Here is a 12,473-nt window from a genome sequence, read left to right on the forward strand (position 1 = left end):
TGCACGTCTACCGCGTAAGAGGGGAAATTTTACAAGGGATGCATGCTGATGCCATTGCTACTTTTCCCAGTAGGTTCCTATTTTGCCCAGTTAAGGGATAGGACTTCCAAACCCACCTATATTAACAGCCTCTATCCCCCCCATTAGCCCCGACCCTTAAAACCCGGCTCACTTGCTTATGTTTTTTTGTTTCATGACTTAGATGTCATTTATAGCTGAAGTAAAGTTAAAAGGCGCAAAAAAATTACAATTCTGCACAGAAAATTCTGCAAATCATATAGATTAATAATAAAACTTAATCAAAAATCCATTTCACTTTGTCAGATGCCTTCTGCAAATCCAAATATACGGCATCCACTGGCTTACCATTATCCACATGTTTATCAACCCCTTCAAAAAAATGTAGCAGATTGGTGAGGCAAGATTTCAATTGTGTAAATCAATGCTGGCTGTGTCCCATTAAACCATGTCTTTCTATATGTTCTATTTTGATCTTCAGAACAGTTTTCACAATTTTTCCCAGCAGTGAAGTCAAACTCAGCGGTCTATAATTTCCCATATCACCTCTGGAGCCCTTTTTAAGATCGGGGTTACATTGGCCATTCTCTACTCTTCAGGCATGGCGGATGATCCCAATGATAGGTTATTTTTCAGTATCAGATTAGCTATTTTATTTTTGAGTATACTATCTGGTTTGGACAATTTGCTATTCTTTATTTTGTCAATCTGCCTTATTATATCTTTCAGCTTCACAGTGATTTTTTATCGGTTCTTCTGAATCATCACCATTGAAAACAGTTTCTAGCACAAGTATCTCCCCAGCATCCTCTTCAGGAAACATCAAATAATTCATTCATTCTTTCTGCAATAGTATTATCTTCCCTATATGCCTCATTCATCTAACAGACTCCCTCACAGGCTTCTTGCTTCAGGTATATTTTAAAAAGCTTTGATTATGAGTTTTTGCCTCTAAGGGCATCTGCATACTTCTCCCAGCAGAGGAATCCTGAAGACACTGAGAATCATCTAAGGTTCAGCTTTCACAGCCACCGTACCTTTTCCAACAACAGAGGACCTAAAGGCTGATTTGCACTTCTCCCAGCAGAGGACTCCAGAGGTCATTGAGAGCAATCTAGATTTCCACAGCCCCTGTGCTTTTTCCAGCAGCAGAGAACTGGAAGGCTCATTTGCATACTTTTCCAAGTAGCCCCACCAGAGGACTCTAGAGGACACTATGAGCCATATAGGCTTCATCTTTCACAGCCACCACATTCTGTCTAACAGTAGAGGACTTGAAGGCTGATCTACATAGTTCTCCCAGCAGCCCCATGAATCATCTAGGCTTCAGCTTTCACAGCCACCACATTCTGTCTAGCAGTAGAGGACTTGAAGGCTGATCTACATAGTTCTCCCAGCAGCCCCATGAATCATCTAGGCTTCAGCTTTTACAGCCCCCACACTGTTTCCAATAGCAGAAAACTGGAAGGCTTATTTGCATACTTCTCCCAACAGAGGACATCATGAGCTCTCTAGGCTTCAGCTTCCACAGTCCTCCATTCTTTGCAGCAGTAGAGGATCTGAAGGCTCATCTGTATATTTCTCCCAGCAGATGATTCCAGAGGATACTTTGAGTCCTCTAGGCTTCAGCTTCCACAACCCCTGCAATCTTTCAGCAGCAGAGAGCTGGAAGACTCATCTGCATATTTCTCCCAGTAGCCCCAGCAGAGGACACTGTGAGCCATCAAGATTTCAGCAGCCACAGTCCCTGCAATCTTTTCAGCAGCAGAGGACCAAACAGTTCATTTGTATCCTTCTTCCAGCAGCCCCAGCTGAGGATTAAAGGCTTCAACTTTCATAGCCCAGCTTCAAGATCCCTCTTCTTGCTAGCAACAGAGGATCAGAAGGTGTATGCCAGGACACTACTTCCTATAAATTTTCAAAAACAGATTTATTTATTTGATACAATAACAGGAGATTACTTCAAAACAAGGGTCAATATGCATTTAACTGCGCAGATATAAACAGGATCTCAGACAGATAAATATAAAATAAACCGATAGATTAAAAGTACTTTATATTTGTTTGAACATCCCTACTCCCTTAGACATTTTAAATTGCTAACTAAACAAAATTAAAATACAGACAGTAGTCCAGCAGTAAGAGGGGGGCTATCCAGTTGTTTGCACTGAGTTCCACATATATGATTATCTAACAGTTGGAGAGATTGTATGCGTGCAATTGGTGCAAGGAGCTCTGGCAGCTTAAGTGGCTGGTCTTCAGGCTAGTGGGAGGGGGTCAGCCTGGGGGCAGGCCGTGCTGGGTCTTGGGGTAGGGTGCTTTGCCTGAGGGTGCTGATTGTGCTGGGACTAGTCAGGTTGTGCTGAGGCTGTTGGAAGGTGAGGGCAGGCTATGGGGGGCCTGGAGGAGAAAGGGCAGGCAGCTGAGGGAAGTCCTGAAATTGCTAAACGGACTTTTAAATCGTAATTTGATCAGCCAATTATTTGCTTCCTATAAGGCAACTTATTATATGCCTACCTCCTGATTTCCAAAATCATGTTACATATGTACGAACACATTTAAAACAGGACCTTAACATTTCTCTTACACCATATTGAGTCACTGAGAAAACAGAATGATGAAAAAAACCCTTCTGTAAAAGTAATCAGCTTCAATTTTAATGCTGTCTCTGAAAGGTATCTTAGACTGAAAAATGTATGGAAATGTGTTCATGCTTATCTTTGTCAACCTCTATGCCAGCCTGGAATATTTGTCTTTTTTATTTTAATTCCACAATCATTTTTTTTTTAATGAAAATGTATTATAAACCCAATCTAAATGGATCAAAGATTTCTTTTCTTTCTGAGACACAGGAAATGTGAACAAAATGTAGGTGATGTGTGTGATTAAGGGCCAGCATTACTAAACGTTTAGATCGGATTAGTTTGAAAAAAAGTGACTAAAACCCTTTTGAAAAATGTTAGATGCTAGGATTACTTAATCCCTTTCAGGCATACATCACAAGGTGCGGTACTATGGTTCAAATAAGATTTAAAGACGTGTGCAGCCTTTTACATCTTGCAATTGTCCCTCATCAGCCTATCAGGGTACTCTACCGTCTGCACTATTTTATTAATGTGGTTACCTTTACTATGTATGGAGATAAGAAGGTCACAAATAGCCCACATGATTGCATTTGGTTATATCTGACATGGTGCCTAGTAACTTAAATTACAAAAAAACAACTTAAGCTTCTTAATAATGTTCAGAATTGCAAGCATTTATACTAAACTTTGGTAGGAACACCAAGTTACTTTCACATTCATCCCATTTAACCATGCATATCAAAATGTGAACATTCTGAATGGATTAAAAGTACAATCTCCGACTAACCCACTAGACGTGATCCTGTTATTGCACACTGCTCATGCTGTTCTAAGTGCAGATTTGTTTGTCAGTGGGTTCCAGCACTGTATAAGCTCTCCTTTCTGCTTCCCAATATTTCCCACCTCTGGGACTGTAATGTAGAGTCAGAAAGACTCACAAATGTGGATATAATTTGTTTAAAAAAGTGCTAAAATATGTGTTTTTCATTTTACGACTAAAAGGGCCCTTTGATGCTCAAGCAAGGTTCTGGTAGCCAGAATAATCCTTGGAGAAAACTGGAGTCTTTGCAAGCTGGCATATCTTTTAATAGAGCAACATAAAAACTATCCAAAGAGGTTGCCATGACTGAGCTTTTGAGACCGCATGGGTCCTTTCCTTCAGATGTGACCACATAGCGCATTTGGAAAATTCTTATGTTAGTTCATTAAAAGGGAACACAACCTGCAAAGAATTCATACTGAAGCAGGTAAAAAGTTCAGTTCAGAGCAAGGGGACAGTTCAAAAACTACCATCTTTGGTACAGTTAACACCAATAGCCCTTTGGAGAATTCACTTTCTCTTTGATCAAGACTTGTATTGGCAGATGAAGAACATCTATATACAATAGGTGCTACCAGTGGTACAGTCTATGGCCAATTTACACATGTTTACATTTGAGTTTCTCAGTTTATGCTGAGTTGCTCTAGGTACATAGATCCCCTCCCCCACCAAAAAAATTACATTAGAAAACACTAGTTCAACAATTTGCCCATGTAAACTTCTGTAGGTTAGCAAAACCATATGACTTTTGAAGATTAGCTTGTCAAAGCACAAACGTTGTTTGACCAGTCTTGATGGACCCTTGGTCTGACCCAGTATGGCATTTTCTTATGTTCTTATGTCATTGCTGGGAAGCTCCATTAGTGGCACATTCTTTAATTAATCATCATTATTTTGCAGATCTCTGGTGCCTAGTGATTGATGTTATTGTGGCCAATCCTCTAAGTTGAGATTGGGAACGTGTGCTCATTCATCGAGAATAACATTGGATATATCATTCATCTTCATTGGCTCCCTCTGGATTAAATATGGCTATTGACTGGAGTCAGCTGACATAAATGATGTACCTTTCTATATGCTTTATTATGAAAGACTGCCATGGGCTCTTCTTGGAAACACATGAAAGATTTTAAAGTATCCGCACTGTTAATTATCTAAAGATTTTGTTAGGACTTTTCACATTTATTTTACTTCTTGAATAATACTACCACATTATTTCTGAGCCCATGAATTGTTCTGTTCTGACAAAAGTATATTAAGTTACTTTGCTCATGAAGATAAAGTTTCCTTACTCCTTTCATTATAAAAACTGGTACAAATGTTTGGGTTTTTTTCCTAAGTACTTTTTATCTAAGCAACTCGTCCAGATAAATCAGACAATTACTGAGGTTTAGAGAAGATAGAAGGCTTGAGGTGAAACTTGCAGCCTTCCACCAATAAAAGATGATCTGTGCTAGTTACTGTCCTGTCTAGAGGACCTGATTGCTATAATATGTCAAAATGTGATTGTTTTAGGAGATATGCCCTAATATTGTATACGTTTCATGGAATAGGGACTACCTTATATGTATCTGTACAATACTGCATATGCCTTGTAGCACCTTATAAATGAATTATAATAATAATTATAATATTTTAAATAAGAAGAAAACCTAAAGATATTAAATCATTCAGTTCATGAAATGGGGAATTTCTAGTGACATAATAGTCTGTGCATCAGATAGCTAATAAGGGGTAGCCTAGTGGTTAGAGCAGGGCTTCCCAAACCTGTCCTGGGGACTCCACAGACATCCCCAATGATTATGCATGACATGATTTGCATATCATGGATACTTAATATATGCAAATTTATCTCATGCATATACCCCAGGACAGGTTTGGGAAGCCCTTGGTTAGAGTAATTGGCTTTGAAACAGGTGAGCAAGGTTTGACTCTTCCTTCTCCTACTGACATTTGTGATGGCCTGGAGCAAGTCATCTTATCTCCCATTGCATCATGAAACCACTTAGATTGTCAATTCTTTGGCTAGGGACTTGTATGATATTTGTTGTACAGCACTCTAGTTTAGGTTATATATAATTATATTTACATAAACAAACATAAATATCCTGTATTTCAAATAAAATCTCTTCCAGAAAAGGGATGAACCTTGTCTACGAGATTATTTGCTTATCCTCTAATATAAGGATGCAGAACACTAGCAACCAACTCCGAGGTACATTCATCTCCACTATAAAATTCCTTCACTACTGGAAGCCAGTTCCACAGCCTTATATAGATGAGCAAAAACAATTAGAGTTTCTATTTATTGCCATTTATTTGTTGAAAAAAAAGAAAACATGACTTAATGGCATTAATTTATCATTCCATAAAATAGCATTTTTGGAACTGCCTGAAATTGTCTCCATAAATGTAGAGGGTGAAATTACCGAGAAAATTAACCCAATGGTTGTGCTTAAAGAGGCAGAGATTGCCACAGAATTTCTTAGGGGGCCTATATGCGTTGGAACCAATGTTCATTTGAGTTTTGGAAGCCATAATTGAATATGTATGAACAGTTATCGTGTCAGATTGTAAAGGAGGATTAAGATTGCTTTGGAATGACAAGGATACCACCACCCAGATTTTGCACCATAATTCAGAATCCCTGTGCCCCTCCATCAGTGAAGCCAAGAGAATACTAGATGCAAGTACCATTGACAAGATACCTATGTTTTTGCAGCTTACCGGCGATGACCCCTGCAGTCAACGTGGCAGCAACTGGTGACTGCCGCTTACTCACTTTGGCAAGAAATCTAAACAGTAAACCGTCTCGTGCCATGGCAAACAGAATTCGGGGCAAAGGAAACAGAGAGCCCAGCAGACTAGAACAGAAAAATGTTCAGAGTTCAAGTAAAAGTTACTACAAGCACTAATCTCTACTGACACATATCATTAGTAAACATAAAACTAAGAAAAGATATGAACAGAAGATTAGTGCTTAAGAAGCACTTCAGAAAATCTAAAAGCAAAAAGCGTTTACAGTACTAAAGTTTTCTAAAATGTTAAATGTAAACTAACATATTTATTAGTTCCTACACAAAAGGAAAAAAAATGTGAAGTTACCTGACCATCTTTTATTCTATATGTGCCTTTCCCTTCAAAAATCTACTTTTCCAATCTCACCTGCTACTGCACCAGATGATAAAGTAGCAATTACTGGGGTCTTCGTCTTGGGACTGATCTGAGCTAGAGATTTGAAAAGCAACCCATCCTCCGCCATAGCATAGATTACACGAGGCATTGGGAAAATGGATCCAAGAAGACTGAATAAAAAGCAAACACATGCAACATGGCAAACACAAGGTCATGCAAGATTTGGTATGGGAAAGAGAAATTAGCTGATAATTACAGTAATAGCATGGTATCATTATACATGAAGCTTAAAATTGTAAAGCTATGGAGAAAAAAAATCACCCAACTGCTAGTGTCTAGGTACTGGAAAATCAAGAGTACATCTTACCAACATTTACTGCATAATTAAATTCACTTTTTCCTTTAAAACAGAAACTGTGCTGTCAAGTTGTGAACAGTGAGATAAAATTTGCGATTTCAGGATTTCGTACACTATTGCCACTTTCTCTCCAAAACCAGCAGCAGCCAATCAGCCTTTCACTGCTAGAACTGGAGAGAAAGCTGAAGAGGCGTAGCGTAATAAAATATGACTAAAGTCGTCTTATATGATAAAAAGCCAATTTATGTTGCAGCCTAGTTATGCAGTTAGTCAGTTTGAAGAAATACCATTTTTCTACTGGGTCCAACCTGAACACATTGACAGGCACAGATCCTTTGCCAATGGTTTTGCCTATACATATATAGGTGAATCCCCTTTAAAGTTTATAACTAGTCTTCTTGGCTTATCTGTAAACAAGTTGCATAATTGTAATTTGACAAGTCAAATATTTTGCTGAAATTAGCAGCACTGATTCCAGTCAGACATCAGTGAGTCAAAATAGTTTTCTTCAGTTTCACAGCAATAAGCAAAATAGTGCATCTGTTTCTCACCGATAGATATAACTGGAAGTACAGTGCAGAGATCCTGACTGCTCAGGTAGTTCTCTCCCTGGCACACTGGGGCACATCAGAACTTCAGGTCCTCATTTACACAATGAGAATAATTTTCAAAGCCATTCCTGCAAGTAAAAGAGTGCTTTACCTGCAGAAATGGTCTTTTACAAAACTAGCCACCCAATATGCAGGTAAAGCCAGTGTGCTTACCCGTCAACAGTTTTCTGTAGATAGTAAGGATGAATCAGCCATTATCTGTGGGTGAAGACATCTGATGGTTTCTACAGTGACCCATTCCTCAGAGCTCAGTAAAGATTTTACTAAGCAGGCAAGGAAGTTCTCGCAAGTACATGCTGCCTCGTGAGCCCCTCAGTCTCTTCCAAAGCTTAAGCTTTAATGAGGTAGTCAACTCTCCAGGAAGGCAAGCGGTATTAAGAATGGCTAATTCATCCTGCTGTCTACAGAGAAACCTATTTATGGTTAAGCAAATGTGCTTTCTCTGTTGATAAGCAGGCATGATTTAGCCATTATGCATGGGGTGTCCCAAGCTGAGGGCTGTACAGCAGATGCACTTACTTAAAGACAACCTGGTCCCACCAGGTGCAGAGTGGACTGGTGGGTGAGCAGGCTGTACAGAACTGCTTGTCCACAGTTACAGTCTCCTCGGGACATGTTGTCCAGACAGTAGTGGAACATGAAGGTGTGACTAGATGACCAAGTAGAAGCTTTGCAAAAGTCCTCAATAGAAGTGGCCCTGAATGAAGCACTGAAGTCACTATAGCTCTCTCATTTGATGAGCCTCAACAAGTCTGTAATCTGTAAGCCAGCCAGCACATAACAGTGCACGATATAGTCTGCTAGACAATTGGACAGAGTTTGTTTGGCAACTGCCCTTCCCAATCCATTGGGATCAAGGGACATGAACAGTTGATAAGCTTGAGGGTGAGGTTGAATCCTCTTTAGGTAATACACTGGGGCTTTTTTACAGTCCAAGGAGTGAAGTGTCCATTCTCCTTTGTGCACATGGAGTCTTGGTAAGAATATAGATAGCATAATAGCTTGATTAATGTGGAATGCAGATATCACGTTTGGAAGAAACTTGGGATGAATTTGCAGAACCACCCCAACACTTACCCTTCATGCCAAGTGATAACAACAAGAAATACTATTTTCCAGGTTAGAAACCTTAAGTACACTGACTGAAAGGATTTAAGTGGAAGTTTTATGAGTTGAGCAAGAACTACACTAAGGTCTCAAGGCACTGGAATTTTATTGACTGGAGATTTGAAATGCCTCAGCCTTTCATGAATTTTCATACCAATGGATGGAGAGAGATTGGAATTCCTTCCACCTGTTGGTGATATGCCACAATGGCACTAAGATGTGCCTTGTCTGAAAAGGTGATAAGACTCAGGCAGAATAGATACTGAAGCAAGTCCCTTGGGCAACAGGAGAAGGGGTCCAGCTCAAGCTCCAAATCGAGAACCTCTTCAGTTTGAAACTGATGAATCTTCTGATTGAAAATTTCCTGGTAAAAATCAGAATATTCTTTACCTCTCTTAGAAGGAGCAAGGAAGAGACCTCTGTGTGTCCAACATCTACACTGTGAGAGTCAGCAATGGCAAAGTCTACTTTCCTTCTGTGTGATGAGAGTCACAGATGTTCCCAAAGGAACTGGCAACTAATTGACAGACAAACAAAATCTGGAAACCACATTTGATGTGGCCAGGCTGGTGCTTTGAGGATTATCCTCACCTTGACACTTCTGGACAGTCCTAGCAATTAGAAGCATCTGTGGGTAATTATATCATAGACGGATGCTCAAGTCTAGCACAAAAGTGTTGGGAGCTGCTTGGATATATGGAGAAGAAGTTGTCAGCCTTTCTACATTGCATATACTAGGTCTCCAATGTATGCAAATCTATTTCAAGCATATTCATTGTGACTATCCTGAAAACCTGGTTGACTTGGTGTGCCTCCAGAAGAGGGTTGAGAAACTGATATAGAATATGGCCACTTGGTTGTCTGTCTGGATCAAGGTGAAAGAAGGCTCTTAGAGCATAGCAGATGTCCTGCAGCTTTAGGTGGTTGATTTGTATATGACTCTGCTGGGGAACACAATCCTTGAGTCCAAATCACTCTGATGCATGCTTCCAACCACTTGGTGGAGGTGTTGGTAGACAGAGCCACTTGATGCAATGAAACTCTTAACGAAAGGCTCACATTCTGGATTCCTTCACCATTGAAGGGACGCTCTCATCCCGGCGTTTACTGAGATTTAGTGGGATAAAGGCTAATAAAGTTGATCCCGTTGGCTTTGAAGGCCCCATTGAAGGCTGTGTACATGAAAACAAGTCAGAGAAATCTCAGACATTGCAGCCACCATTGATCAAGCAGGACCAGGACCGACTTTGCTGATGTTTGACCTTGTTGAAGGAGAGACCTTACTGGATCCATCAGCAATATGCCTCTTCCCAAAGGGAGAAATGCTTTCTCCTGAAGCAAGCCTATCCAGGCTTCTATGAACTGAATTCTTTGAATTGGAACCAAGTTTAGCTTGGAAAAGTTGACCAAGACATCCCAAGGACTGGAGGAGCCATATAGTCTTTTCAAGGGACTCTAGAATTCCTAATGGGGAATTGTCTAGGTATAGGAACCCAGTCTATCTGCTGATGAAGCTGCACCACCAACGTGCTCCCTTGTGGTTGTAGGGAGGCCAAAGTGAGCACTTTGTATTAGTAGTGTGCATCTTTCACTCTAAATATGAAGGACTTCTGATGGGCTGGGTGAATGGGGTGTGCACAAAATTCAAATCCAAAGCATACATCCAATCCCTTGAATGAATGAAAGGGAGAATCATCTTGTGTGAATTCATTTTGAACTTCTCCCACACCAAAACATTTTCAGCCTCCAAAAGTCCAATATAGTTCTTAATCCCCCCAAATTCTTAAAAATCAGGAAAGGTTTGGAATAAAATCCCTGGCCACATCCTGACAAGGGACAGGTTGACTGCCTTCTGTTGAAGGAGTGAGTCCACTTCCTGTTGCAATTATGCAGATTGAGAAGGGTTGGAGCTGAAGACCGAAGTGTATTGGGTCAGAAAAGGGCAAAAAAAGCATAAGTGGTAGCCATGCTCCATAATTTTCAGGACCCCTTGTTCCTTAGTGGTACAGAGGTAAACTAATCAAAACTGGTCCAAGCTTAGGCTGTATCTACAGTTGGGCCTTCGGCTGGTGCCTTTTCCTCTGTCTCCCACTCGGCAGGAAGCTGTTTCTGCTGAAGAGTGGGCAGAGCTCACTGATGCTGAAAAGAGTCTTTGGTAGAATAGATGCTTATAGTAGAAAAGTTGGCATTGGGCAGGGGCTGGCTGGTTCCCTGCCATAATTGAAAGCAGTTGCAAGATGGATTGATGTTCTTTAATCAGAGTTAACATCTCTTGAACATTGTCCACAGATAAACTATCCCCTGTATAGGGTACATCTGCAAGATAATCATGCACATCTGCTTGGAGGCCACTCACTTCCATTCATGCAAGTCTCCGGGCTTTTATAGAAGTGGCTGAAATTCTGGCTGCAGTGTCATAGGTTTCATAAGCAGAACAAATGAGGTGCTTCTTACATTCCTCCATGTCCTTCACTGCTCAGTGGATGTCCACTTGCTAAGGATCTGTCAACACCATCAGAGGCTTTTGCATACTTTCATGCAGATACCTCACCATGAATATCTGGTGAGCTGTAAACCAGGAACTCAGCATGGACCCCTGGAAGACCATTTTAACAAACATGTCCAGCATCTTTAGGTCCTTCCCAGGAGGCATGTTGGAGAGTTACAAGTGCATTCAGCATGTTTCAACAGTGACTCCACCACTACCAAGTGGTGTGATAGTTAGACAATGCCAAAACCAGGGAAAGCTAAGACCCTGTATTTTAGATCCAGTTTCTGGGTTACGAGCATGCATGAGGTTGGTGCCTGCCACATCCTCATCTTAAGGTCCTTAAGGAGCTTGTGGACTGGGAAAGCCATGGAGTCTGCTGACAGTTGAAAAACCTGAAGAAGCCCAAAAACATCTGTTCTCAGGTCCTTTTCCTTTCTGATACTGATGGACAGCATTTTTGCTAGCTGATAGGAAATATCTGGAACAATCTCAAAAGGAACAGAGTGTACGTCATACCCTTCTGATTCATGAGAGAACATCCCTGGATGAGGAGACTCCAACACCTAAGGTGAGGACTTACTCTCAATGCCAGAAGCTTGTGAGAGAGGGATGCACCGTCATAGGACTTTAGGTGGCCCCACTCTGTGGGAATATTTCCTCTAGGTAAAACAAATGAATCAGCAGCATAGGAATTTTCCGCACTATGAACATTGGTGGGACTTGTGTCGATGAGGCTATTTCCAGCCTCGGCATTGAGGAGAAGCCCACTCTGGTGGAGCCCTGTACCAATGGCACAGATTTTTTCTTTGGCTCCGGGGTGCAGCCCAAAAGGGGGGTCCCTCACATTGTTTTGGCACTCTGCTCAATGCCTTTTCCAGTTCTGCTGGCTTCCACATCATGCTCAATCCTGACTGAGGCAGACCAATGAACCAGCACCACAGGGAGTGGGGGAGTCTTCCTGTGCTTGTGGGATCAAGACGGGAAGGATTCCTATCTCTGCTTCCTGTGGCAAGAGCCTGATGCCTCACTCTTAGACGAGGAGTAGCTCCATTGCTCAGCATCGTGCCAAGCTTTAGTGCTCTTATATACCGGCACCTTCCTCAAAGACTCCATCTTCCAGGTGTACTGTTGCTCCCTGGGAGTCATCCAACCACAGCTGTAGCAGTTCAAGGTGCCATGGACCAGGCCCAGGCAATGATAGGAGATGCTGTGCTTATTCATGGTGGGCATCCAACGCCCACAGATGCAGGTTTTGAAGCCATTGAGTATGGGCTTCTTGAGCTTGGACTTTTTTGTACTCATCTTAGAAATTTTGTTTTGTTAGAGATGAATAGTTCTACCAAGGCAG

General features: G+C 41.1%; 1 protein-coding gene across 5 annotated transcripts in view; it reads right to left on the reverse strand.

Annotated features, from left to right (window-relative positions):
• Window positions 1-12,473, reverse strand: part of SLC7A2 (solute carrier family 7 member 2) — a 300,155-nt gene that overhangs the window by 19,467 nt on the left and 268,215 nt on the right. For 4 of the 5 annotated variants that reach the window (XM_029587078.1, XM_029587087.1, XM_029587081.1 and 1 more), the window contains one exon: window positions 6,589-6,728. In XM_029587078.1, coding sequence (XP_029442938.1) covers window positions 6,589-6,728 — 140 coding nt within the window. Of the gene's footprint in view, window positions 1-6,150; window positions 6,288-6,588; window positions 6,729-12,473 lie in introns of all 5 variants that reach the window. The other variant, XM_029587093.1, reaches the window with a different exon arrangement.

Source organism: Rhinatrema bivittatum, chromosome 1, assembly GCF_901001135.1.
Source record: "Rhinatrema bivittatum chromosome 1, aRhiBiv1.1, whole genome shotgun sequence".
Taxonomy (NCBI): domain Eukaryota; kingdom Metazoa; phylum Chordata; class Amphibia; order Gymnophiona; family Rhinatrematidae; genus Rhinatrema; species Rhinatrema bivittatum.